Below are 25,770 nucleotides of genomic sequence, written 5' to 3'. Positions count from 1 at the left end.
CACAAAAAAAACCCACAGAATAACGTACTCGAGGGAATGGCTTTGAGCGATGGCAATACTCCTAAAGGCGGCCAAATTATGATTTATAGACTTTGGCTTGAGAGTGCATGGGGCAGACATGCATGTATCCATGACTGCCGGGCTTCTCTCCGCAGCATGGGAGCAACTCGGAGAGAATACATTTAGTGTAAAATTGCTTCATCTGTTTACAATTCCATTTGGAGTTTATGAGAAAGACAGGCAAACACAGCCTGATGTATTGCCCCCATGTCACGGCATGGCAGGAGCATCCACACAAAGATTCATCTCTCACTTAGAAGCCAAATGATACGTCTAATTTGCTGCAAGCACAGTTATTTTTAACCTCTCCGAGCTGTCAGATAATGGAGCTCGACTGTCAGCGCTGGTGTATGCGAGTGTGTTAAAAGGTTGCAAACTCTTTTCAATTTACCATTCCCTTTGAGGGAATTACAAAATGCACATTCCCATTAGTTCGCCTGATTGACATGGCTTTTTTGCTTTTTTATCAAAACCAAAGGTGGGGAATGAAAAGAGTTGACAGCACCGAGATGGATACATCCAACAGCAAACTAAATTTGGCTTTCACTTGCACTGTCAATAAAGTTCAGCAAGTGCTGGTTGTTTTTGTGGTTATTAATTGGGCAAAATGATGCTTTTTTTCCAAGCAGAATAGATGGCGTACTTGCAGTTTCTAAAAAAAAATAATAAGAGATGAAAATAAGGTCACATAAATTGTGTTTTTTTTTTGTGCAAACTGGAGAAAAGCAACATAGTTAATTCATGCAAAGGGACCAATTAAAAGAAAAAAAACACTGGAGAAGTAACAATGAACCAAGGAAGGGGACTGTTTCCATCTTTATCAGCTTTGATTGACAACTAGCTAGTTGGAAAATTTGAAATCATTAGTTGTTTTTTTTCCATCACTAAACTCCCCATACTACAGCTCTACTATGTCAGGTTAATAGCAGCACTCTTCAGTGTGGAAGCTGTTATTGACTGAAGAACAACCAAACTCTCACCATTAGTGAATCCTGATCAAAAATTAGACATACGGCCAGTGTGTTCTCAATTTCGTTTTTAAAACAATTAAATTATCTAGCTCTATTAAGTGTGGTTGTACATCACAAAAACGTGTAAATTCAATATTTACTAACAACAAGAATTGCTCAAGTGCTCTTGAAGATATGGAACCATTCAGCGTATTCAAAACATTTGAAAGCAACAAATTAAAAGTGGGAACTGCAAGGGGAATGTAAAAGGAATAAAACAGAAGCGGAGTGTACAGAGTCTAATCTCAAAAAGTCTTCTGTTATGTTGCAACATTATCAATTAGTAAATTCATTCATAAGTGCTTCATTAAAATAAAAAATAACAAAAAACAATCAACAGATATTCGCCTGTGATTGGCATTTTATCCTGCTGGGGCAAACAGTACCACTGTCCCAAAAACCAGCTGACCTCTGATTTTTGCCAGCTCCAGCTTAGCTGCTGTTATGTAAGAAAAGTGAAGGGGACACGTGGGGGAATGAGCACTGTTCATTTCACCTCTGCCACGCTGAAACAGACAAACCTTCTGTTTGTTTTTCTCTGTATGTTTAGGCAAAAAGAAGTAGAACAGCCAGTGCAGGGTGACATTTCTCAATGATCTGGTTCGACACTAGCATAAAAAAGTAACAAAAAAACAAAAAACAAAACAAATGTCTTACATCACACTTGTTCCACTACAGTCCCAGCTGCTCTTAGGACCCTGACTGAATGACTGGGGAAAAGCTCATGAGACCCATTATAAAATAGCTCCTGACCTTTTTACTATAAACTGAGGTTGTTTTTGCTTTGAAATTTTGTTACAAGGTATAAAAAAAATTAAAAAAAAACTTTCTGCAGAAGGCAGACAAGACATATAGTGGTACATTGGATTTAAGAGTTCCTGTCATGTAGGACAAGATTCTTTTAGGAACACACAAAAAACATACACAAAGCTTGGAAGGTATTCACAGGTTTAAGTGATAAATGAACCAGGCGTCATCTTTTTCCTCCAAAGTACTCACGCTTATCAAAACACTTTTTTGCAAATAGGCAAATTGAGTACAATGCTGTATTCGCTCAAAAAACATGCTGAAGAAGCTTTATGCATCCCAAACAAAAGCACGCACACGGAGCAGAAGCAAGTAAGCAGCAAGTGCACTGTCAATATACGTCTATGTTGGAAGTGTCTCCCATCTGAATGAGGAAGCGGAGCATCATTTTCAGGTGTAGCGGAACTCTTTGGTGGTTACATAAGTAGCTACTAATGGTGCTTGGTCAGAGTTTAAGATCTAATCCTCTGAGGCAATATGAGCTGCCACAACAGCTTTCGACATTTTGTCTGGTGGAGTCAGGAAATGCAACACCCTTCATGAGTTGGAGCAAGACGCATTTAGTGGAAAGAACAATGATGCCTTTCTTTTCTTGACTGAACGGGTTCACTTGGCAAAAATTGCATTTTAAAAAGACAAATGAATTTTCAGTTGAAATCTTCCATGTGAAGTTACAGAAGCAGTCGCAGCACAGCAGTCCAAACCCAACAACCAATCAAAAACGTCAACTTTGATAACCTAAGACAGGGACTCGGGTTTGTGACCTGGACTCAAATCCCATCTAATTTGCAAAGAAAAAAAGAAACAAACAAAAAAAAAACTGACATCTCAAAAACTCTCCTTCTCCCATGGAATCAGGGATCAACGTAACTTGATGAATAAAGATCTGAGAATTTTATTTTTTTCCACCACATTTCCGAAAGGTAATCAACAAACCGCCACTCTAACACAATAAGTACATACTTTCCTGTTAACAGATGTATTTGATTTATTAACCAAAGAAGAGGAACGAACATATGAGATTAATGGTTCATAAAAATCTTTGTGTTTAATGTAACATCCTCATAATGTTCCGATGTATTTCTCTTAAACTGAGATCTGCACTGAATAACTCCCCATCATTTCAAAATGAAATGAAAAATACTAATAATTCTAAAAAATAAAAGCACATCCTGATTGTTTCATTAAGAAATTCGGCATAAACTAAATGTTCACTTTTATTGGGATAAAAAATCCAAAGCATTTCACAGTTTTTTTGAAGGTTGAATTGGATTTTTTTTGGCAAAAAGATGACCATGTGTTATCAATCAAATTTTATTTGTGTAGCACTTTTCAGCAACAAGGCATTTCAAAGTGCACACAGTCAACAACATTACATTTTGCACATCAGATTACCGATTCATTTTTCATGATTATGTTTCAAAAGCAACTCTAAACAGCTGGGGTTTTAGTCTAGATTTAAAGGAACTCAGTGTTTCAGCTGTTCTGCAGTTTTCTGGAAGTTTGTTCCAGATATGTGGTGCACAGAAGCTGAATACTGCTTCTCCATGTTTGGTTCTGGGGATGCAGAGCAGGCAGGAACCAGAAGACCTGAGAGGCCTGGAAGGTTGATCCAACAGCAGCAGATCTTTAATGTATTGTGGTGCTAAGCCGTTCAGTGATTCATAAACTAACAACAGTATTTTAAAGTCTATTTTAAAGACCATTTTAAATCCAAATGTTAAAGTGTTAACATATGATTTGATGATAATGATTGAAATTCATTACCAACCGCTGTTCTGTGTTTTCAGCATACTGGTTGGCATGCATCCAATGTAAAAAATATTTAACTCCCGTCATTAGGCTCCTGAAACGTAGCCGATGATATCCAACAGGTTAGAGCTCAAAACCACCTGTGCGTCCATTTTGAGGGAGCTTGAGATGCGTCATTCAAAGGACAGGTTCTGGATGCGCTCCCAGAGGCATGTAACGCGCTAGTATGTCGGCGCGACAGCTCGCCTGATAAAATGGCCGTCTCTTATCTCTGCTGAGCATAAGAAAGGCTTATATGTTCTCCATGACAGATTATCCGCCACGTCGGGATTTGCCCAGCAACATCTGAACAGATGCACAGAGCGAAACAATGTATCACATGTATATAGGTTCAACCTAACATTTAACTGTTAATGTGCATTCTTCTATGTTCAAGCAACAGTGGAAGGTATGAGTTCCTCTCTTGCACAGCAAGTCTCAGTTTTTTTTGGTTTTTTTGGCAGCACAGTGAAACTGGCAATCCTGAAGCAAGCTTTAATTATCATGATAATCTGTAATGAATACACGATATGATAATTATATGTTATCTATAATTATTGTGATCATGTGGGGCAGAGTGTGCTGGGAAACTATTTGTATCCTCACCACTGGGTAGAATCATTATTAATCTGACAGCACTTAGGAAGCACTTTGTTTGTTTACTCTGATTGCTCTTTTACCGGCCCAACAAACAACTTGGCTCTCCTCTGAGTTACAGCGGCATAATTTGTTGGAACAGCGAAAGCATTTATCTATAAATTTAGTTTCAATTTGAGGTAAGCTGCAGTCGTGAAAAGCCAAATCACTACCAGGGAGAAGATTATTCTAATTACTAACCAGCTGTCGCGCATGCTGCATGAGCGCAGGATGTGTCAGAACACAGAGCAAAGCAGTTATCAGTTTCACAGAATCTTTTGAGCTCACATTTACATCGTGCACAAGATGTTAAACACAAAATTGTCTTGATTTGTATGGTAATGCTGTGAAACTAAACAACGTGCACAAGGGGGAAAAAAAAAATGCTGTGACTGAATCTAGGAGCTCTGATTTTATGGTCAATTTGTGACGCAATCTCAAAAGCAGAATGTTCATTTGCAGATCTAATAAACCCGATGGTGTTTTAGTTCCAGCTCAGAGTATGAAATACGTGCTGACCACCTGACAGAAAAATGCAGTAATACATCTCACACAGGCGCGGTAATATGTGCAACGTTTAATTTAAAAGCAAGTCTGACGGTTTGCTGTGATTTAGTCACACTGTAAGCTGGTGAGGCAGAGCAGAGGAATTTTCTCTTACGATAGTCTGTCTTTTCCAAGGCTCAGTATATCTGAATTAGACCATAATGCAAGCATGGCTCGGTCCCTAGGGTTTTCTTTGCCATTTGTACAGCTAGTGCTGCAATCCCCCTGACAGGCCTGTTTGTGACTGCTCCGCTATCAGAGGGTTGAGAAGAGCCAGGGACGAGCCTTCATTAGAGATTAAAGTGACCGTCACAAAGTCCAAAACGATCACTGCCTCCTGCAGCAAGGCGAGTCGAGACACTGAAAGGGTTTTAGCTCATGCGTCAACAACAAACTCAGAATCAGTAGGATCCTTTTCTAGGTGTATTCTTTTCTTAAATTTCAATAGGCACCCTTGAATGAAATTTAAATATATATATATTTTTATTGACTACCAATAATCATGTCATCTACATGGATTTGCTTTTATAAAACTCAGAAAATATTCATCAAATTCCAAGCATGACATTACCTCCTAAAGACGGCAATATGTATTTATATGATTTATTTCAGTGTGTATTTTCAGCAATCATCATAAGGATTAGAAACATTTTTCTACTAATTAGACACATTTTCTTTCTTATAACTTGTGGCTTAACGGTAAGGCATGTCTCTGTTGATCCACAGCCAGTGAACATTAGCAGTTCGCTGTGTGAATGATATGAAGCACAATATGTAAAGCTGAATTCCTGACCTTTTGACCAAAATCCTGACTCTAATAACTAAAAATGTATTCCCCTTCCAGCCGTTGTGTGCTCTTTTTTGAAACCCTGCAAAAACAGACGTGCTATTCTGAAAAAAAAAAAAAGAAAAAAAAAGTGATAATTTCTCAGATGGGAACGCTCACGGATCAACCGATTTAACTTAAAATCTGTGAGTTCCTTTGTAACTACACCGAAAGTATAAAAGAACTGCACTGTAGCACAGAAACTAATGGCAGACGGTAGGTTAAACAAAGCAACAAAAGCCTTTATACACATTACGCCATTCCTCCTTCCTTCAGAATCCTTGCTGTAACTCCAGAACAAAGCAGCTATTCTCCAAGGAACATGAAAGACAGACATCTGTCAATCACCGCTTCTGCAACTCCGTATTTCCTGTGTCAGAGGCTGCAGGTTGAAGAAATGTGCAATATTCTGATAATATTTCATGCAAACTAATGCAAGTCAGAACACTTCCCTGCTGGCCAGAAGGAGGGGGGGAAACGAGAACAGGTAATTATTGGATTGCCTCAAGGCAAGAAATGATAGAGATTGCAGAGAACGGGGATATTTAGCCCTGCTAATGAAGGCCCATGTTTTGGGAGAACTGTTAAGGGGGAGTGAAGGGAAGCTGGGCCGGGGCTCGGCAGGAGGCAGTGCCTGATAAGGCCATCTTACATAATGGTTATACCAGGTCTGGCTTGCTGTTTGGATCGAGGTTCCCTGTTATACACATTCTCTGCAGCAGGCTCAGGAAATGAGGCACACTGTCTGGTATTCATACAAGTTCACTACATTAATTATAAATCAGGAGAGACAAAGGCTTGAGTGATTTGAGTGAAGGATCAACCTCCCTTGGCCTTGTCTATTTAACCCCAATGAAGGGTTTATGTTTGCCCAACTCAACAGCCTTAGTTAAAGTGCTGAAAAATAAAAGGAGGATGCGTAGATTGTATATGCAGCAGCTCCCCCGGACAGATATGAAAATTTAATCACGACATTAGGATTCACAGGCATTCCCTTGCTAGACCTGCAAGCAGACATCAGAATTGCTAATTTGCTGGTTTGCCCAGGAAGGGCTGGCTGATGGCTGAGGAAGGGATGAATGGAAACAGGAGTCTGATTTGTCCAGATAACCTTGAACCCCAATGCTCAGCTTCCTGTGGACATAGAGAACTCAATCAGTCCCCTTTTTCTTTTTTTTTTATCGTGCTGATCTGAGTTGCTGTCCAGAGCAGCGGCCGGCACGGTGCCACACTTGCTCTTACTCAACTACTCTGAAGGTGTCGTCAGCCAGGATCATTTCCTGCTATCTCGCTCGTCTGCTCTGACAACGCTATTAAGTCCTGCCGAAATGCGACAAAAATAGCAAAATTCTACCTGACGGTATAGAAATGCAATATGATCCCAATCAGGTAGGACGATTAAGCCCCAAGTAAATCTTTGACAAAAATCATAGTAATTGTGGTTCCGTTTCTTATCGGGATAATTAATTTCTATTGCTCGTGAGGGAGACTCCACCAGAGGCATAGGCACGATAAAGAAAAAAGGTCCTGACAGGGTTATGAGTCAGCAGAGATGTGAAATTCAAATTAGCCAGGCTAAGCAGTTTGAATCTGATGATGATTTGAGTAGACTCACTGGGCGGCCCTGCAGTACAGTACAGCAGCTCAGGGCTGCAAGGTACTGAAGATACTCATGGACACAGGTGCTACATCAGCAAATAGCATGTGAAGGAAGAAACAGTCCAAACTGTACTCATGACTTTCTACTGGTTTTATTAAGCGGGCTAAAATTTGCGTTTGTTTCTCTAAAATAATTTTAGGGAAAGTATTACAGAGAAATTATTTCCTGAAGGGGAAAATTTATTTCTCTTAAGGATTCCCCCCAGAAAACTTGCTAAGCCTAGTGGAAGGGGTGCTAGGTCAGTCCACCAGCAGGTCACCCTTTGTTTGTGTTTAAAAAAAAATAATAAATATTGATGGGAAATATGACTGGGTAATTAATTGTATGTTATTGGAAGGCATTATTCACAACACTTGGACACCAACCAGTGAGTTCTTAAAAATGCAACAAAATATTATCTACAATGTAAAATGAGGAGTATGCGTATTTTTACGCTTCATTAGTAAAGCATGAAATTCAAGTATTTATTTTATTATTATTGGCTGTAAGTTTTCTAGTGTTTTCCCAAATCCTCCCATGTTGTTTTGCTTTGCTCGTTGTGACTGGTTATTTTTCTATGGGAAATGCAAGTTTTGAAAGGAATTCTGGTCATCTGTCTGTTATTGACTGGTAATATGATTAACAATTTCCTTTACTTCATCAAGTTGCAGACACAGAGCCAAACTGCTGTCAGGACATGTATTGAATATGCGTGTGAGGGGCAAACACATGCAAGTATAAAACGGGTGTGGCTTTTTAGTACGTGGAAGGATTCTACGAAAAGGAAAGCCTTCACAGAAGGATCATATAAATTCAGGCACAGGCGAATCTACTTTACGACTGACCTAATACACCATTTGAAGTGAAAGGAGACCTGCGCTATCTGCAGTGATACAAATTGTACACTTAGCTTAACTCGTTTTAGCTATCACTGTTACTGGTGTATATATATATATATATATAAGACTTTTTGAATAATTAATTTGTGTTGTGATCTGTGTTTTTCTGTATAGTTATATTGAGATTTTCAGTGTTTAGTCCCATTTCCCCTGTGAGTCTCTGTCCTGTCCTCCCTGTTGATTGATCCCAGCTGTGTCTAGTTTCTTGATTACCCTCCACATGTATTTATTGTATTGACTACCTGGGTTCACCAGCGTCTCCCTCACCACTCACAACCACACATCATGACAATTTGATTGTTTGAAAACATTTTAAATCAAGGAAAACACACCAAGGAATGGCATGGGAATTAACAGGGTACAAGTGTCGTCTTGCTACTGTGGTAAAGGGCACTCCCGTCACTGTTAGCATAAAATGTAATAAATGTAAGCAGTTATTCTGTTCACTGCTAGTCAGCTGATAGAAAGCAGAGTATATTTTGTCTGATACTTGGATGAGAAACCAATTTGGCTTTTCTGGAAATATTTTCCATTGGAAAGAACACCTACAGTCACACAATGTGGTTAAACTAGCAGAGCCCCACCCTTCAGTTAGCATAGTTTGAAAGGTACATTCTGTTTGGGAAACATTTAGATCATCCTGTGTGGTTTTGCTTTAAGTTTTGTGTTGTTACTATGAAACCGTGGTATTGCTTCTCAACAATATCGTCCTGTTAAAATCTCTTACTGGCCCATGCCGATTCGAGATTCTTTCAAAACAAAGTTAGATTTTTTTTTTTTAACTATTTATTATATTTGAGAAAAAGAGCCGTATTTGTTAGACAAACATGTCGACAAATAGCCAGGTGATACCTGCTACACTGTTTACATCGACATGCCATACCAAGTCTTTTTGAGTGACAACAAAAACTTGAGGGAACCCAAAGATATAGCTAAAACCTCCTCTTATGTCATACTTACAATGCCATGTTTCATCTCGTCCTGTGAGCTGGATATATCGTTACAGCCCCGCTCTTCCCTAAAACATCTTAATTTTCTGCATCTTTGTGAGAAGTGGCTAGAATAGCTTCTAAAACTCCATCATGTGAGTCGGCCTTGTGTTATTAACAAATCCAAAGCGAGGATCTATCATTGGCAAGGATAGCTGAAGCAGCGGGAGCAGAAGCCCGACTGTTTTTCTGTCACAGCCTCAGCTGCTTGCACACGCTCTCCTTGCACACTGCCATCTTTCACTCTGCCAGACACTTGCCTCCTCACCCACTGCGCCCACCAGGCCCGGGCAGCACACGCAGCGGCGAAAACATCCATTTATTCCCCGCAGAAGTCCCACATATCCAAAGTGACCCGATCACACTGGAGATCTATTTCAGATTTTGCTGCGAGATACCTGTTATTTCATGAGCTCAAAGCACAAACACGCTTTATTATGTCGTAAAACGATTCATCTGAAATCAGCTATGATAAATTCCCCGGTTAAATACCTTGTCATGCTGACTGGCTAAACATGACGGAGGGTGGTAATTGCGTCCCTGCAGCGCGGCCAGCAGCCTTTGAGCATATGTGTGAAATTAGTGCATTACCCACGTCCTCGGGATTCAGCTATGAAAGCTGAAAGACACGCACGGAAATGTCAATACAACATACATCCACTGGGCATCTGGGAGTCTTTGTGTACCCATGTGATCATGAGTTCACGCTGTAGGAGCAAACACGTGCTAATTGGTAAACGTATGAGATAATGGACCTGAGAGCCAGAGACGTGAGCTCAACAAAGAATCCCACCTTCAACATCTTAGCCCGGAGGCAGGTTTAATGCTAACCTGCAGATGCCGCCTTTGTCTTTGAAGTTGAGAGATGGATGTACTCGAACAGATGGAGATGTTGGATGCTTTCAGAAATTATTAATGGCAAGCTATGATCCCAAATGACCTTCAGCAAATAGTCTCCCAGCACCAGAGAACACAGACAGGCCTGCACATTCATTTTGTATTTGGACAACACACCTGGTTCGATGAAGAAAATACCAACATATCACTCCTGTACTTTGAGCTCTACATTAATTCATTTGGAGGGTAGGAAGGGGTTGTTTCTTTGTTGTTTTTTTTTTTTCTTTCATGCAAAAGCAATGTTCAAGCAATGTTCTGGGATTTAGGCAGAAAACACACTAATTCCTTAAAGCCCAATTTGTTTCTCCCACAATAGCACCACATACTGGAATTAATCTGCAGAAAGCCATTGCTGTAGTTTTAAAAATAAACCCTTCATCACTAGAAGCTTCTGTGGTTGCTCAAGGGACATGCGATTGTGACATCAAATCTATCTTGCAGAAAATTACAGAAATCAGTAATAGCCATGTAATGTCTGTTGAGTATGGATAATACTTGGTTTTTAATACAAACGGAACATTTGAAATTGACTCGGATGAGAACTGAGCTGTTGAAATAAACAAACTCTGCATCTCACAGACCCCAAACAGGAGCAAAACCTGCCAGTGAAATTGCATTTGATTGCACTTAGAACAATTTTTGTTTTTCCTGTGACTTCTGCACCCCAGGTTGTGGGAGTTTCATAATGAAGGTGTACCTGTCCAAAAACAACAACAAAAAAAAGCTGGACAGTGGTTGGACATAGTTGTATTGATTTTTTGAAGGTTGGACCGTATTTGTCTTCATTCAGCAACACAGGATGATTGGGATTTCCTTCTCAAAACAGTTTCTTTAGAGAGTTAAAATTAAAAGGTGTAGTTGCACACATAGCTGCTCCATTTTTACGAAAAATGTTGGGTGTTTTAGCTGAAACAGACTACGTTTAATTTCACTACTTGCAACTGAATTAAAGTTCCGTCCTAGATGTATTTCAAACTTAGATGAAGCTATGATCCTATGAACACAGCTTACATTTTACACCTGTGTGCTTTATTTTCAGGAACACAGTTAATTTATTTATGGAGAACTATGCATGTTAAGAAAGATTCCGGAAATGATGCCCTGCAACATTTGTAGTGCATCCGCAAGGTCTGCAACCCCAAGTTTCCAGAGAGTACACAGTGCGGTGGTGCTCTCATAAGATACGGCATGTCTTCAAAGAGCTACATCTAAGGGATGAATTGATCAGACACTTTTTCTCACACTTAGTATGAGCAGAAAGGAATAAATTATATGAACAGTGTCTATCCGGCTATATGCCCTGGCCTCAGATTAATTACCTTAGGGCTTACTAATGAGAAGTTGTAAATTAATACAATGTTAATCTATCCAGTGTTTACTCAAGTTTGCTAAGGCTAAAGAGGGAAAAAACAAAATCCCTTATGTATAAATTATAATAATCTAACATCAAGAGATAGGAAAAAAAAAATCTATGATGAGATCAAAGCACCAATGCCCAATGTAATCGTGTCAAAAGATCAAAAAACAACTTTCTTAAACTCAAGTGGGTAAGGTATAAAGCATGTTGTGGTTAATATGGGGGGCTTCTCCTATTCAAACAAGGTCGAGATCATTCTCCCTCTAACCCCAAGTTTATCCACTCAGCAAAAATAAATCGATGATGATACATCCGAGGCACGCTGAGGAAACAAGAACATATTCTGTGGAACCAAATTATTTATAAAATATCAGCAAGGCTTCAATGAGCTATATTTTTTTATCAATAACACAGGCACTATCAATTTAAGTGATGCCATTTACAAAAAAAACAACAACAAAAAACCACACACACACACATATATATAAACATACACAATTCGGGAGCTTTACAGCTTCCTGCCAAAACAAAGCTTCAGATGCTCTGGACTCCTTCGCAGCCGCAGAGTAACATCCTGTCTTTACATTTGATTACAACAGAAATTGGAACAATCATTTGGGGACTCAAACTCTTTCACTGAATCCCTCCATAAAATCCACAACCTCAAAGCTTTCTGACAAACTCAAAAATCTTATTGATAAGCCCCATTATCATTATTATTTTTTTAATTTTCAGTAAGGATGAGACAGTCACTGTTTTCTTTTAATTTGTTTTGATGTTGGGGGGTTTCTATTTCTATTCTAAAGAAAAAAGTTATTCCTACTGTTGTTAATACACGTTATGTTCATGTTATTATCTGTAATATGACTTAAGCAAGTAAAACACAATTGACCTTTCATGTCCCATTTGTGTTTCAGCATTTTTTTGTTTTAATGTCAGCTCTGATTTAAAAAAAAAAGTTTTTCCTCTTGGAAATAAGATCTAGACTATCAACAAGGCTAACCCGTTTATATGAAGGTAACATTAAACAACAACAACAAAAAAACACCTGCTAGTAAGTTGACAATTTGAATAGCTTATTGCACAGAACAGCCAACTCTTTTGGCATTCTGTTCTTTATAGAGCAACACAAGAAAACAAGATGATAGTGGGCTACATTCACACAGCAGGTCTTTGCACTCAATTCAGATTTCTTGGTGAAATTACATTTTTTTTTGCGCAGTCGTTTATACTACTAATTAAATGTGACGGCAATCAGATTTGTGAGTGAAAAGTTTATGGCCTCAAGTGACTCACATGCGCTAAAAAAAGAACGTAGCACACAACAACAGTGAGGAGATTTTCTTAGTTTTCACAAGACAAATGGAAACTTGGTCCAGCGGTGTGCAGCATCCAGCTGCATATATCTTGTCACTTTTTCTGGGAGCTTATGAAAAGAACTTATAAGTGTAGGTACTACAGAAGGTTTTAGTGGTTCTAACCTGTGGAAACACATCCACAATTTGTCATTCCTGTTTTTATAAGGCCAATGACATTTACAAGTAGAAATAATTTAAGATAATATTTGCATTTCTACTGGACAACAAAAATATTTAAGCATTTATACAATTGTTGATAATATGTTTTTAAAGTGGGGTGCCATCTGGGCTGGGTCATAAAGATTTTCATGTATATTCTCCTATAGAGACTGCTACACTTAGGCAGATTTATCATCTGTTGTCCCCAAGTCACACATTAATGAATTTTAAACATCTATTAGCTTGGAGAGGAGAGGATTGCCTTTCTCTTCCCTCTAACTATTGACACAAACAAATCTTAGCAAAAGGCAGCAGCTGATTTGTAGCCAAGTGACAGATTCCCTGCAAGCAAAAAAGAAACATTGCTGCTGTCTTTTTTACTAGAAAACTCTTTCTTTTGACAGAAAGCTGTGAACTGCACATAAACCCTTAAAAATTTACATTAGAATACTTTTAAAGTAGTCTTTCTTTTTCAGCACGCAGATGCTTTTGTCCTATGTGTTGCTTTCAGGGAGCTAAGAAAAGAACAAAGGAGGGTTTTTAAATGAATGATGAAAATTCTTGGTTTGGCCCAAATTAGGCTGCTGTAAGAGACCGATCATAAGCAACTCAGTCTTTGCTGACGATGCTGTTGTTGACGCTGGACTAGGCTGGGCTGAGCATCCAGGTTGACAAGGACCTGTGCTCAGCACTAGGAATGCTCTCATCCAGAAACAAGAAGCCCTGGGGAACAAAGACAACAATATGCCAGAAAACCCACTTGAAAACAACAAAACAACCCAAAAAAGAGCCTCCGAGAGAGTCAGCAGTGGGTGATTGCCAGCTGCACTCCAGATTGCCAGGTTTTCCGAGAGAGTCTTTCAGCAATTTCTGAGAGCTGTAGCACCGTTTTCCAGCTCCTTAATCAGTTCAGTTGGGGAGGGACGGATCTTGACACGCGAAAGCCTGAACACAATGGGGAATAAACTCATAATCAGCAATCAGATATTCAACATTGCAAGGGGGAGTGAGGGAGTGCCTCAGATGGGTCAAGGATCTCTCCACATGCCGTTAACCCCATTGCTCCGGCAGGGGAGGATGCGCACTCTCATCCTAAACACGACTCGCCGTGCAGTTGCCTTTGATGCCTGATTCGCCAAATTAGGATAGTGAGACCAACGCATGCATGCGAAGCTCATTGTTTATGCCCGTGCAAATATAGTTTCACTATCCCATCACACTTTGTGAGGCTATAAATGGGTTTGGATTTCATTAAAGCGCCACGTCCCTGAATAAACTATGTGCTGTGCCTTTAAACAAAGTTCATTGCCTTGCACATTCTTCTCTCCTTTCATCTTTGTAATTAGCACTGAAGCAGCATTTCTTTTATTTCAAATAAATGCATGTGCATAAAAATCTATCTTATGCAGAGTATTTTTCAAGCAAGGCTATTTTTCTTTGTTATCTACCACGATAAATTCCTTTCATGCATCCGAGTCGGGTTGAGGCGGACATTGTGCCGCAAAACCTTGAGTGAGATTTCACTTGCTTTGTTGTAATTCTGCCTGGTGGCAACATCAAACTAGTCAGCACTGAAAGTAAAGTTAAGGAGTTTGTAACTCTGGGGAGCAAATCTTCACATCATTTGTATTTTTCAAGAGCACCCCCTAGTGCTCAGGAGGATTGGCACGCTTTGTTTGTTCATTAGTGTCGACACCAGATCAGATGAGTGTAAATGATGGCATCCTAGCAGAAGAACCCCTAATGGCCTCTGCTGGGATATGTAATCAAACGCCCCACACACACTTCTCTCCCTTTTGTAATCAAGCGGCGGAGCGCATGTTGCGACGACCTTTGTTGCAGCGCTGCCTGTTCCCTTGTTTCATCAAAATTCCAAGCGCCCCTCATTTTTCATCCTCTCTCCCTCCGCCAGGATGCAGAGAAGCCGCGGCAACTTTCCATGGAGCAAAGGGGAGAGCATCTTGGCAAGACATAACCTCTGACCTACAAACTCCTCAGCCAACTACAGGTGAATCTGATTATTTTGAAGAGCATAAAAAAGTTAATTTTAATAATTCCTCTCATAAAGGGAAAGTAAAACTAGTTGCAACACACACTCACACACACACAGACATGTCAGGCATGTATTGCTTTTAATGACTGTGGCTTATGAAAATATAAAATTCAGTTTCTCAGAAAATTAGAATATTCTATAGGAGCAATAAAAAAAATCTTTCTTACAGAAATGTTGAGACAATCATAGAAAGACTACAGCAGATGGCTTTTTATACCTACAGCGATGGTAGGCCAAATCTAAAAAAAAAAAGCTGGCTATCAGAGTGAAGGCTGAACATAGCAATGTAAAGTTGAGTGGAAGGAAAAAGTGTGGGGTTTTGGGGAGAATCACAAGCAGGGGCTCTTCAAAGTCTGGAGTCAGATTTTGAAGAGCCACCAAATGGGGACATTTTCCATCCTGAAGTCGAGCCACTCCTGAGTTAGAAACATAAAACACAGCTGACCTAAGCTAAAGATAAAAAGGACTGGACTGCTGCTCAGTAGTCCAACTCCTCTTTTCAGATTAAATTGAAAAACAAACCAAAAGAATTCAAGGCACTGGACACGCAAATTTTGTTTTCCGACAGTACTTGGCCCCTGCCCACAACATCAAATCCTTGCTTTAATGACCAGTGTATTACTGTGTTAGTAAATTTACCTAAACTCAATAGAGAATCAATGGAGTATTGATAAGAGGAAGACCACGGACATCCCAAACTGAAGCCCACTTTTAAAGCAACATGGTTCCTTAACGCCACTGGCTAATCAGCTCTAAGCCATGCTGCACAGATGCAGTAATTCATGCAAAAGAAATCCAAACCAAAACTTTAAAAATATATATATACATATTGCTCCTGGTAATTCCTCTAATTTTCTTAAAAAACTAAAATAGCTGAAAACCATCATCATTAAAACAAATTAAAATAAACATAATTCAATTTAAATAAATTCTTGAAATATATCACTCTGTGTGTATTGAATAATATAGTATAGATGTCTCCCTTTTTCTACCATACAGCTAAAATAAATTCACCTTTGAATTCAGTTGAAAGAATCTGTACATGTGCCACCACAGACAGTTTATTTCGAAATGCATAATAACGACGCTACACCGGACTCTACCTCCCACCTTAGTGCTGAATGAAGCAGAACAGCGACAAATTATTATCAGCAGCCATCACCCAGAGCTCATCTTCAGACAACCGGGGCCACATTAACACCAGCGAAGCACTCCTCTCTTGTCTCACCGCCGCTGGGCTGACGCAGGAGGAGGATGAGGGCGATAACCCACACAAACAATACAAGCTTGCTGGCTTCTCGCCTGCTGCCAGCATGCTTGCCTTGCAAACAGATCTGATTACAACTGAGAGCGGCTTGGTGTTTCATGGAAAAGCAGGTCAACTGTAGAGCACCATCAGACCTTGGGACTCGAAAGGTCTGACAGAGGAGAAGGAGGAGGTGGAGGTGGTGGTGGTGGTGGAGGTAAAACTACCCGACAAAAGTTTGTCTCCAATTGTAAGATAATGAGCAGTTGACGTAAGAGGACCGAGTAGAGAACTCCGGGGAAAGGTGCGTTTACGCTTGTCTGGCGAATCTCCTCATCTTCTGCGTCTTTTGGGTTCTCCCTCTGGCTCCCTCTTAAGAGACAGAGCTGCCCCACTGCCGAACACCTAGCTCCTTCTGTATTTCTCTGTCCTCAGTGTTTGAGTCAGACAAAACGCAAAATCAATAATGCTTTTTCTTCCCCATTTCCTCTTTGATGCAACTTCAAAAAGCCAATGGACAGCCCTCCAGAGGCCCATAGAGGAAAAAGGAGAGAGAAAGAGAGGGGAGAAAAAAAAACAGATGGTAAGAAATATGCTCAGAATGAAAGTGCAGGGGAATAAAACTTCACCCTTCACTCGCTTTAAACACTGTTACTTCAAAACCACAAGTGGCAAAGTGAATATAGGTGAAAGCAGAAAGAAGAAATGTTAGTTCTTACATTTCCAAAAGTCTCACTGATGGCATTTATTTTACCAACACAATTAAGATACGTGAGCTTGTGTTCACTAAATGGGCCAATTTCAATAAATAAACCAAGAAGATCTAGCAATTCTAAACTGCAGTGTCTGAAGAGGAGCTGTAAAACACCACATCTGTATTCTCTGTGCATCTTCTACAGAGGAAGCTAAAAGGAGAAAACGAGAGAGAGAGGGGAAAATGAAAGTAAAAAATGGACTGTAGTGTATGATTATCTAACCAGTGCTGACAGGGGAAGTATTCTATCAGCAGTTAAATGCTGCATGACAGGGAGACACTTCAAAGGATCTATAAGTGACTCCTGAAATACTGAGTGAAAGTAAAGTAGAAAATTACCCCTAAGTTAGAGGCATTTGACTAAGCCCTGCTAGGTGTTTTACCTGACTGGAGAGCTAAATTGAGAACCCAGAGTGAACTTGAAATGAATGTTTCAGAACGAAGAAAAATCAACTCATGGAAGCCGACAGCTGCTTCTAAGCACTTTTGTCTCTCATGCTCCGCTGCTCGACCGGCCACAGAGCACGGGGAGTCATTTAACCTCGTCTGTGATGGGACAAATCTGTCAAAATCATATGGTGTGACTGACAGGACAATATGACAGACAGGGCTGAGTCCCAGGTAAAGGTTTACTGTATGTGGCTTGAATTATTCTCAGGTATGGAGAATAAATGGAAACCACATTCTGTTAAAGTGAGGGTGCAGACTGGAGAGACAGAAATTGAGCCAAACAATCCCACAGGAATCAATACAGTTATCAGGTGGTATTTATTACCCTTCAGTGATGCGGTGTGAGTAAAATTTAAGATTAAATGTTTTGTTGGCATTTCCCTATCAGGTAATATTTGTTCTCTGCAGTTGAGAATAATTCTCATCAGTAAGCTGACTTCTCCGGGGCATGAATTAGGCTTTACCTGGTTCTTTATCCAGATGATTGTCTGATGTAGCAAACTCTTGTTTTATTAACAAGCTAATTAGGAAAAAACACTTCCAATCAATAAAAAAAAAGAAAACATAACACTTATACCAGAAATCGAATAAAGAAAATAAAAAAAAGACAAAATGAATAAAAAAGCAAAACAATAGATAATAGAAAAAATTTGAAAAATGTAACAACCAAGCATTAAAAAGTACAAAGCAACATCACATGGAGCAAGGGAAAAAAAGTAATGCTGAATTGTAAAATAAGCAAAAGCTGATTTTATTATGTGGTTTGAGACGGTTTCAAAACTGCCTAAATTTTCCATCAGACATGATTCAAGTATTTTCATGTAGACACCACAAAAAGCAGCAGTATGACTTTTACCCTAAATACTCTATGTTCTGTATGGAGCATAAAGCAAATTGTGCTGTCCCTCCCCCACTTGTTACTGTGCACTGCCTGTCAGCTGACTGAACACAATACTATATTCTTGCTTTGCTATTCTTAAAAAATGAATTAAAGAATGCCACTTTTATTTTTTATTTCAGACAAGTATTTTGAAAAACTGCAATTAACAATCTGTAAATGTTATGCCTAGGATGCAGGCAGATAGAGCTAAATGATTAAATAGATAATATGTTATACTTGTACTACTTGATAAAGAAAAGAACAGTAAATAATTACTCAGATTATCATTTAAAAGCTACTACTAAATGTTTTTAAGTCAGTGAAAATCAATTCAAATTAATGTTAGTAATAAGATGATTCTTTTATTTATTTTTTAATTATTCTGTTTTTTTTTTAAATAAGATGATAATAAAAGAAGGCTTTAATAGGATGAGAATCTCATATCGACTCATAAAATTGTGCAGACTTCATAAACAATACCAAAAATTGAGTCGAAAGAAAAACAATTCCTATCGGTTTTCAGATATTACTCTTTATCATCAGGCTCCTCTGCTCTCCAGAGTGCACCTCACCCTCTTTCCAACTTCCATGCTGCCAAATCAAAAATCCATGCTCTCAATGGGCAGCCAATATCTCATTAACCAGCCCCTCTCCACACAGTTAGGCAGCCAGGATGTTTGTCTCAGTTGCGCACAGCGCAGACAGGCACATCCCACACTCCTTAATAACCTGTGGGGGCACCATTCCACTTCCTCAGCCAGCTAAAAGGCAGGAAAGATGGCCAAATCGCAACTTTTCCATTTGTTAGTGCAGCGGCAGAACGTTTTCTGCCCGCATGAATTATTTGCTCAAACTTTCTGTGTCACGCCAACATTTAAAAGTCCACGTGTAGCAAGATCGAATTGACATCAATCGCATTTTTATTTCTGTAGGAACCGTTTTAGCTCATATTAATATACATATTGTGTAACAGCACTAAGTGTAATTTATTTTTTCTCTAATAAATTAGATATTAATTACAAATTCTTGTAGATGATGCAACCTCAACTTAATCAGACATGTTTTTTTTTTTCTCCCTCGTGGTTCTTCAAGTCCTCAGTCCCTAACTGGATAATAGCCAATCTTGTTAACCTCTCCTTTAATGTGCGAGAGCCTGCAGCATGAGGTAGCGCAGCACTTCAATGGACCGCTGATGGAAAGAGACAACGAGTGCCAAATCTACAACAAATATTTACAGCCTTGTTAATGTAGCCTTAAAGCACCTATCACAAGACATTTGGCTTCATCTTCTCTAAGGCCCCAGCACATTCCCCACAGCCTAGCACACACTCAAACTAAATTACATATCTGAGAGCTGTCCACAAGCACAGCAGAGCTGCCCCCACCCCCATTTTTAAAATTTTTTTTCCAAGGGTTAATTATATGTACTCTGGACAAGAAGCACTTTTTACCTTTTCTAGCCGAACATCAAAGAACTTTCTTTAATGATGTAATTGGAATTTTCATCTTAATTGTGCTGAGTAGGATGGCTAATTTGCATGGGGTAATGAGAGGGATGTTTCCATTACAGGTAATTAGGTACTTGAGAGGCAGTGGTGTGGTAGAGAGGCTGAACTGAGAGGGAGAGGTGGATAGAAAGGGAGAGAACGCCACAGAGACTCAGGCGCAGTTGTTGCAATATATTTGCATTATTTTGAAGCTGAGAGAATCAAAATATCAAAAAGACACACACAAAGGCTCAAAGAGCAGCAAGAGGGCGATAAGTTTACCATAATTAGCAAGTTTGTGTCAGAACAGGAATTCGCTGTGCAGTTCATTCAATTCTCTGACCATTTTGCGGAAGAAATTGTCACTGCCATCTGAATTAGCATCCAATTATACTGCTTGTTCACATTTCAATTTTAACCATCACATTTTCACAGCGTGCTGCCGTGACACCAGCAACCTCCAGCAGACTAGAGCATTAACAATCTACGGAAAAAAACGAGAACGCAAAAAACTCAAAACGGACACATTAACCGATTACTACAATGGCATATTTGGGGGGGGAAGTGTGTTAATGTAAATATTGTTCAAGTAAGATAGTACTTTCACACAATATACAAAGTAAAGATAAAATAAATCATGCTCAGACCTTCCGCTTCTTGAGAAGTTGTTTTCCACGCATTCTACCTTTTTTTTTCTATGCTTGCTTCAATTCAAACCATGAATAAAAAGGACACGGGGTCAAAAGGTCTTTTCTTGGTGCGTCTCTTCATGATTTTTATAACCCGCCTCAACACATCTGAGCTTCTCACTTCCTAAATGAATTTCCCTGTCGTTAATTAAAAAATAAAATAAAAGTGATCAGAGGAGCCAGTCACACACATTCCAACAGCTCCAAGATGTGAAAGCAATGTGTTAAAATGTATGATTTTATTTTATTTTATTTTTTTAATGGGACAGTGAGCCATCAATGAAGCAGGTTAGAATAAGAAAATGTGTTGGAACATATGCAGAGGCTGGTCTCCAGACCCGGCCAGGTTGATGGATTATTATAGATGAAATAAATGGTACAACACAGCAACAAATCAAGCATACCCAACCCAGTCAAACCAAAGGGGCGAAAAAAATTTAAATCAAAAGAAAAAAGATCTAAGTTTCTTTTGTCTCTGTCTCTCTTTTTTTGTATGAAGTCCAGATTAGAAGAACAATAACATTAAATTCTAGCAAGGCAAATACTTCAAATAACAATAGAACAAGTGAGAGGAGAAGAAGACAACACATCAAATTATTACTGGAGATTTTCTTGTTCCCCTGACAGCTGCCTTTTCCTCATTAAGATCATTAAAGTGTGCAAATATGAGCCCCGCTTTTGAGTGCGCGCTCACATCTTCCACTGCAAAAGAGAATGCATGCACGAGAGTGAAAACATGCGAATAAAGGCATATGCATGCATGCATGCATGGGAGAGGTGTGCAGCACTGTATGTCTGACAGCACTTTTCGTATCAGTCTGCTGGGATGTGTGCGCACATGTGCGCCTGGATGATGGAGGGAAAGGTGGGAGGAGGAGGGCGGGGAGAGGGGGGGGTGTGGGGGGTGGCTGGAGGAGCTGGGATTATGGGCAGAGCGGATGAACGTTCCAGCGGCTGGGAGGACCCATCCTGGTGCTCTCATGACCACACATCTACAACCCGAGAACGCCCCCCCCCCCACTCAATCCAACCGTAAAAAAATAGGTCAGTGGAGCAAAGCGCACGCACGCGCACGCTGGCATGTATGCACGCACTTGCAGACACGCGCGCCGGTATCAACTCAAAAGAATCACAGCAGTCTGCCATCCGCGCCACTGCCCGCTCCCCCTCCACCCGCCGCCCCCCAAAACACGGCCACACACTCTCCTCTGGACTGAAACAACTGGGTTAAGAGCGGGATTCAAACGCGCAACCCAACGTAAAAAACAAACAAAAGAACAAAAAAAAAACAAACACAAATACATTAAGTGTAACTTTGTAACTAACTAAATAAATACAAAATCAAAACAAAGAAGAAACGGAAAACGGGAAACTTCTGCAGATGAACTCTGCAAGCGTTCTTGACAAGACACGAACAGATTACACCGGCGGTGGTTTCCACACACTCGCACGACAGTATAGCAGCGAGAAATCACACACTGTAAATAATCAAGTCAAACCGCATTTCGAGAAATATGAAATATTAAAATCTATATTTTACAAATGCATTCGCCAGAGTTGAGAAATTCTATGTCCATGCACAAAAGAAATCTTAAGTTCGACCTTAAGAGGTACTCTTTCTTTCTCTTTCTCTCTCCTCATGCCCTGCAAACACAACGTACGGAGTTGGCAGGCTGCGAGCAGCGGAGCCTGCACTTCCCTCTACTTGTTACTCCGGCAGCGCAATTAAGCGTGCAATGTTTATCTTTATGACACGATCGTCTTCCTTCTCTTACCTTTCATAGCTGAAATCACAAAATACATCATTAAGCTTCGCGTCCATAAGAGAAGAAACTATCAGCAGCGCAAAGCCCTCCACTGCTGTCTCAGCAGCAGCTGGCCAGCAAGCACAGCTCCGTCTCTCAGCCTCCGAGCATGACCACACCAGAATCCATGTGACTGTGACATCAGCGTGCATGTCTGCCTGCTTTCCCCACCCACCCGGCCTTTTGATTGGCACAGCGTGCAGCCAGTAGGGGCGCTGAGAGCTCAGGCAGGGGGAAGCTGGCCCTCTTCCCACTGATTGCAGTCTTGTCTGCCCCAGCTTGCTAGACACAGCACATCCAAACTATCTGCTGCTCTGAGGCTTATCTTTACAGAGAAAGGATAAAGTCAGAGAATTCTTATTTATTTATTTTACATTTTTGTAAAACTGATTTTTTTTTTATATATTATTGAAAGAAACCATAGAGTCTGAGAAAGGCTAAAAGGAAATGTAGATAACAGGGGAGGGGAGGTAGATGAAGGAAGAAAATATATGAAGGAGTGGATAAGAGAGGGTGTGTGATTTTTTTATTTTATTTTATTTTTTTATCTGTGGCTCAGAGATAGAAGTGCTCCTCCTCCCTGCCGGTGGATATGAGTGATCAGTGTGAGGCCAGATGTTTGCTAGCAGCGGTGGGCCCTTTGCAGAGAGAAGACGAGTGGAGCCTCAGCATCTTCCTCTGACCTCTCGGAGGACCCCCACGCACACACACACGCACACACACACACACACACACACACACACACACACACACACACACACGCACGCACCCGCAATCCTCTCTATTAAGCACACACACTTTTCCCACCAGGTGAGGAAGCGATGATAGTGACGGAACGGTTTGGATGATCCCCTCCACCCCGCAGCAACCATCTCTCCTCCTCGTGTGCCCCTCACTTTCGCCCCCTGCTTTCCATTCCAGTCTCTACCACCCTCCAACCCCCTCTACCCCACCTCTCTTCTCACTCATCCTCTCTCATATGATAATCTGCTCTGACTCCTTACCAGCTGCCTCTCTCTGATACAATATTCTGGTTTTAGTGCAATCCAGCCTTGGCCAATAACCATTTGGCATTTCATGAATAAGCTGGTGCTCATATCATCTTGTCTCAAGACAAACATCACACAGCTCGGGTTTCAGACACAGCAGTATTTCAAAAAGAAAGAAAATGAACTAGAGAAAATATTTCTTTTCTTTTTTTAATGACAGTATAAATATTTGAGATTTGGCAATCTGAATTTTGGAGTTTCCTATTAATGTTCTAAGCTGTTTCTTGATTTTTATTACACACACTTCTGAGATCAATCTTTACACAAGAATGATAACTCCCCCATATGCCAAATATTGAAATTTCTATTTATTGCCTGTGCATAGATCTTCTGAATATCCTACACATGCAAAAACATTTCTTAAATAAAAAAAAATAATTCACATGCCAGTTCTGCCACATTTATTGGCACCCTCTAGAAGATTTGACAAGTCTTCAGTGTTGTTTTTTAGCAGTCACACAAAAGATGATCTAAGTACATTTACTCAGCAAGGAAAAATCTAATGTCAAAGATGGATTTTTGAAAAATCATTAGTGTAAGTGATTTTTGTTGGAAAAAAATGCAGCTTACAACCCTGGAACTTTGCAGAGGGAAGAATCAGAGATGACCCTGTCAGACCCTCATGATTAGACCATACATTTTGAATGATAAAGACCATGCCCAATCATGCCCCATTTTAGGCTAGCTAGTATAAACCGCTATAGCTGGTTTTTACTTTTAAATTCAGCTCTAGCTGGTTTAAAAACCCCAGACTGATCCACGCATTAATCATGTCTCTGATGACAATCCCAACTCAATCAGATTCTACACATCTACATGTGTGATAGTAAGACAGAAACATATATATATATATTTTTTTTTAATGTCAAAACAACCCATTGAAATTTAGATGTTAGATGTCCATCTTCCAAAAAGCAATTAAAATTAGAAAGAACAACATAACATTACTTAAAATAACAATTCGAGATCATTTACACTGAACATGCTTGTAGTTTAAACAAGCTTTTGAAAAATGCCATTCGAGTTGAACTGATCAGAAAGAGTGTAAAGAAAACCAACTTAAAGTAAATCTGCTGTTCATTATTTATTGTAAATATTTATATTTAATTACGTGTCTTCTATTCTGTGTCTAATGATTAAATAAAGGGTACTTCTAACCACATATAAAATTTAAATGAGGACTCAGCAGCTTGCAACATAAATCTTCTCATGACAATGTTTCATTAGGACCTGTATGATCCATTAGAGTAACTAAACACATTAGCTCAGGTTGTGTCAACGCCGGTCTCTTACGACTAAGCACAGTAATGAACAAAACATCCTTCTGAGACTGATAGAGTCAAATGGACCAAAGAGTAAAACGAGGAAGGTCCACAGTAGGCAAACCGTTTAAAAATGGTGCGACTGTGAGAATTAGTTGCTTTGTTTGAAGGTGCGCGTCTCTGCGAGACCTTCAAAGCTCGCCAGATGAGTCAAGACCATGGCCCACGCAGAAACATGTTTAACCGCTGCTGTCTGTGGTCGTGTCTTGAAAACTGGCTGCCGTATCAGTCTTCTACAAAACACAACACGACGCTGCGGAGCGGTTAAACAGGAAGAAGCACACAAACAAACATAAGACAGCACCATAGTAGGAGTTGTATATGCTGGCTAGTTTAAAAACAACATCCGAGAGGAGGATCGGGCTTACATTAGAGTCTGAATGTCAGGAAAGGAGTCAGAAATGTTTTTCATATAATTCCTCTTTTGTCTATATGATCCAGGGGTTTCCGATTCACAAGGATTACATTTACTAAAGAAATGAGAGGAACTGACAATTTGCTTCATTTTGAATCACACTTTTTTTTTCTTTTTTTTTTTTCAGATCATCCCTATGTACATTTCTTAAAAAAAAGATGTACCAGTCGCACTGGCTCTGTTCCAAGAACTCGGAGAGAGAGAGAGAGAGAGAGAAAGAGATTTCTGGTGATTATGATGAATGTGGCATACAGCTAATGAAACCTAAAATTCAGTTTCTCAGAAATTGTGAAATTACATAGAGCCAATAAAAATAGATTTGTGTTCCAACATAAGGAATGGAGGAGTTGGAGTCCATGCTTCCAATGCCCGTCTTCCCTCAGGACAAATGTTTCCGCTTCATTTACCCTTGATCGCACTTTTTCTTGAGGACTCCACATTACCACTGACACTAAGCCAATATGTCTCTGATGCATGTTCACTGCTGTATTGACTGAGTTCCAAAGTGGTCAAATGTCTCTTTAAGAACTGGTCCAGTCGTGTGGAGCAATCAAAGGCTTTATTTCAGTCAATAACCCTTTTAATGCCCTTCAGTTTAAACTGGGGAAGCATTAATAAGATATTTAAATGTACTGATAACATTCCG

The 25,770-nt window shown here is 39.8% G+C and overlaps 1 protein-coding gene across 2 annotated transcripts in view; it reads right to left on the bottom strand.

Moving 5' to 3' along the window:
• Window positions 1–25,770, bottom strand: part of roraa (RAR-related orphan receptor A, paralog a) — a 210,819-nt gene that overhangs the window by 34,105 nt on the left and 150,944 nt on the right. Inside the window, exon 1 of one of the 2 annotated variants that reach the window (XM_008412276.2) lies at window positions 22,309–22,478. The exons of the other annotated variant lie outside the window; for it this stretch is intronic. Coding sequence (XP_008410498.1) covers window positions 22,309–22,339 — 31 coding nt within the window. The 5' untranslated portion in view covers window positions 22,340–22,478. Of the gene's footprint in view, window positions 1–22,308; window positions 22,479–25,770 lie in introns of those variants that run through there. 2 annotated transcript variants of the gene reach the window in all.

This window comes from Poecilia reticulata, linkage group LG6 (assembly GCF_000633615.1).
Source record: "Poecilia reticulata strain Guanapo linkage group LG6, Guppy_female_1.0+MT, whole genome shotgun sequence".
Lineage (NCBI taxonomy): Eukaryota > Metazoa > Chordata > Actinopteri > Cyprinodontiformes > Poeciliidae > Poecilia > Poecilia reticulata.
Note: the sequence above shows the minus strand (reverse complement) of the source record. Positions and strands in the feature narration are given on the sequence as shown.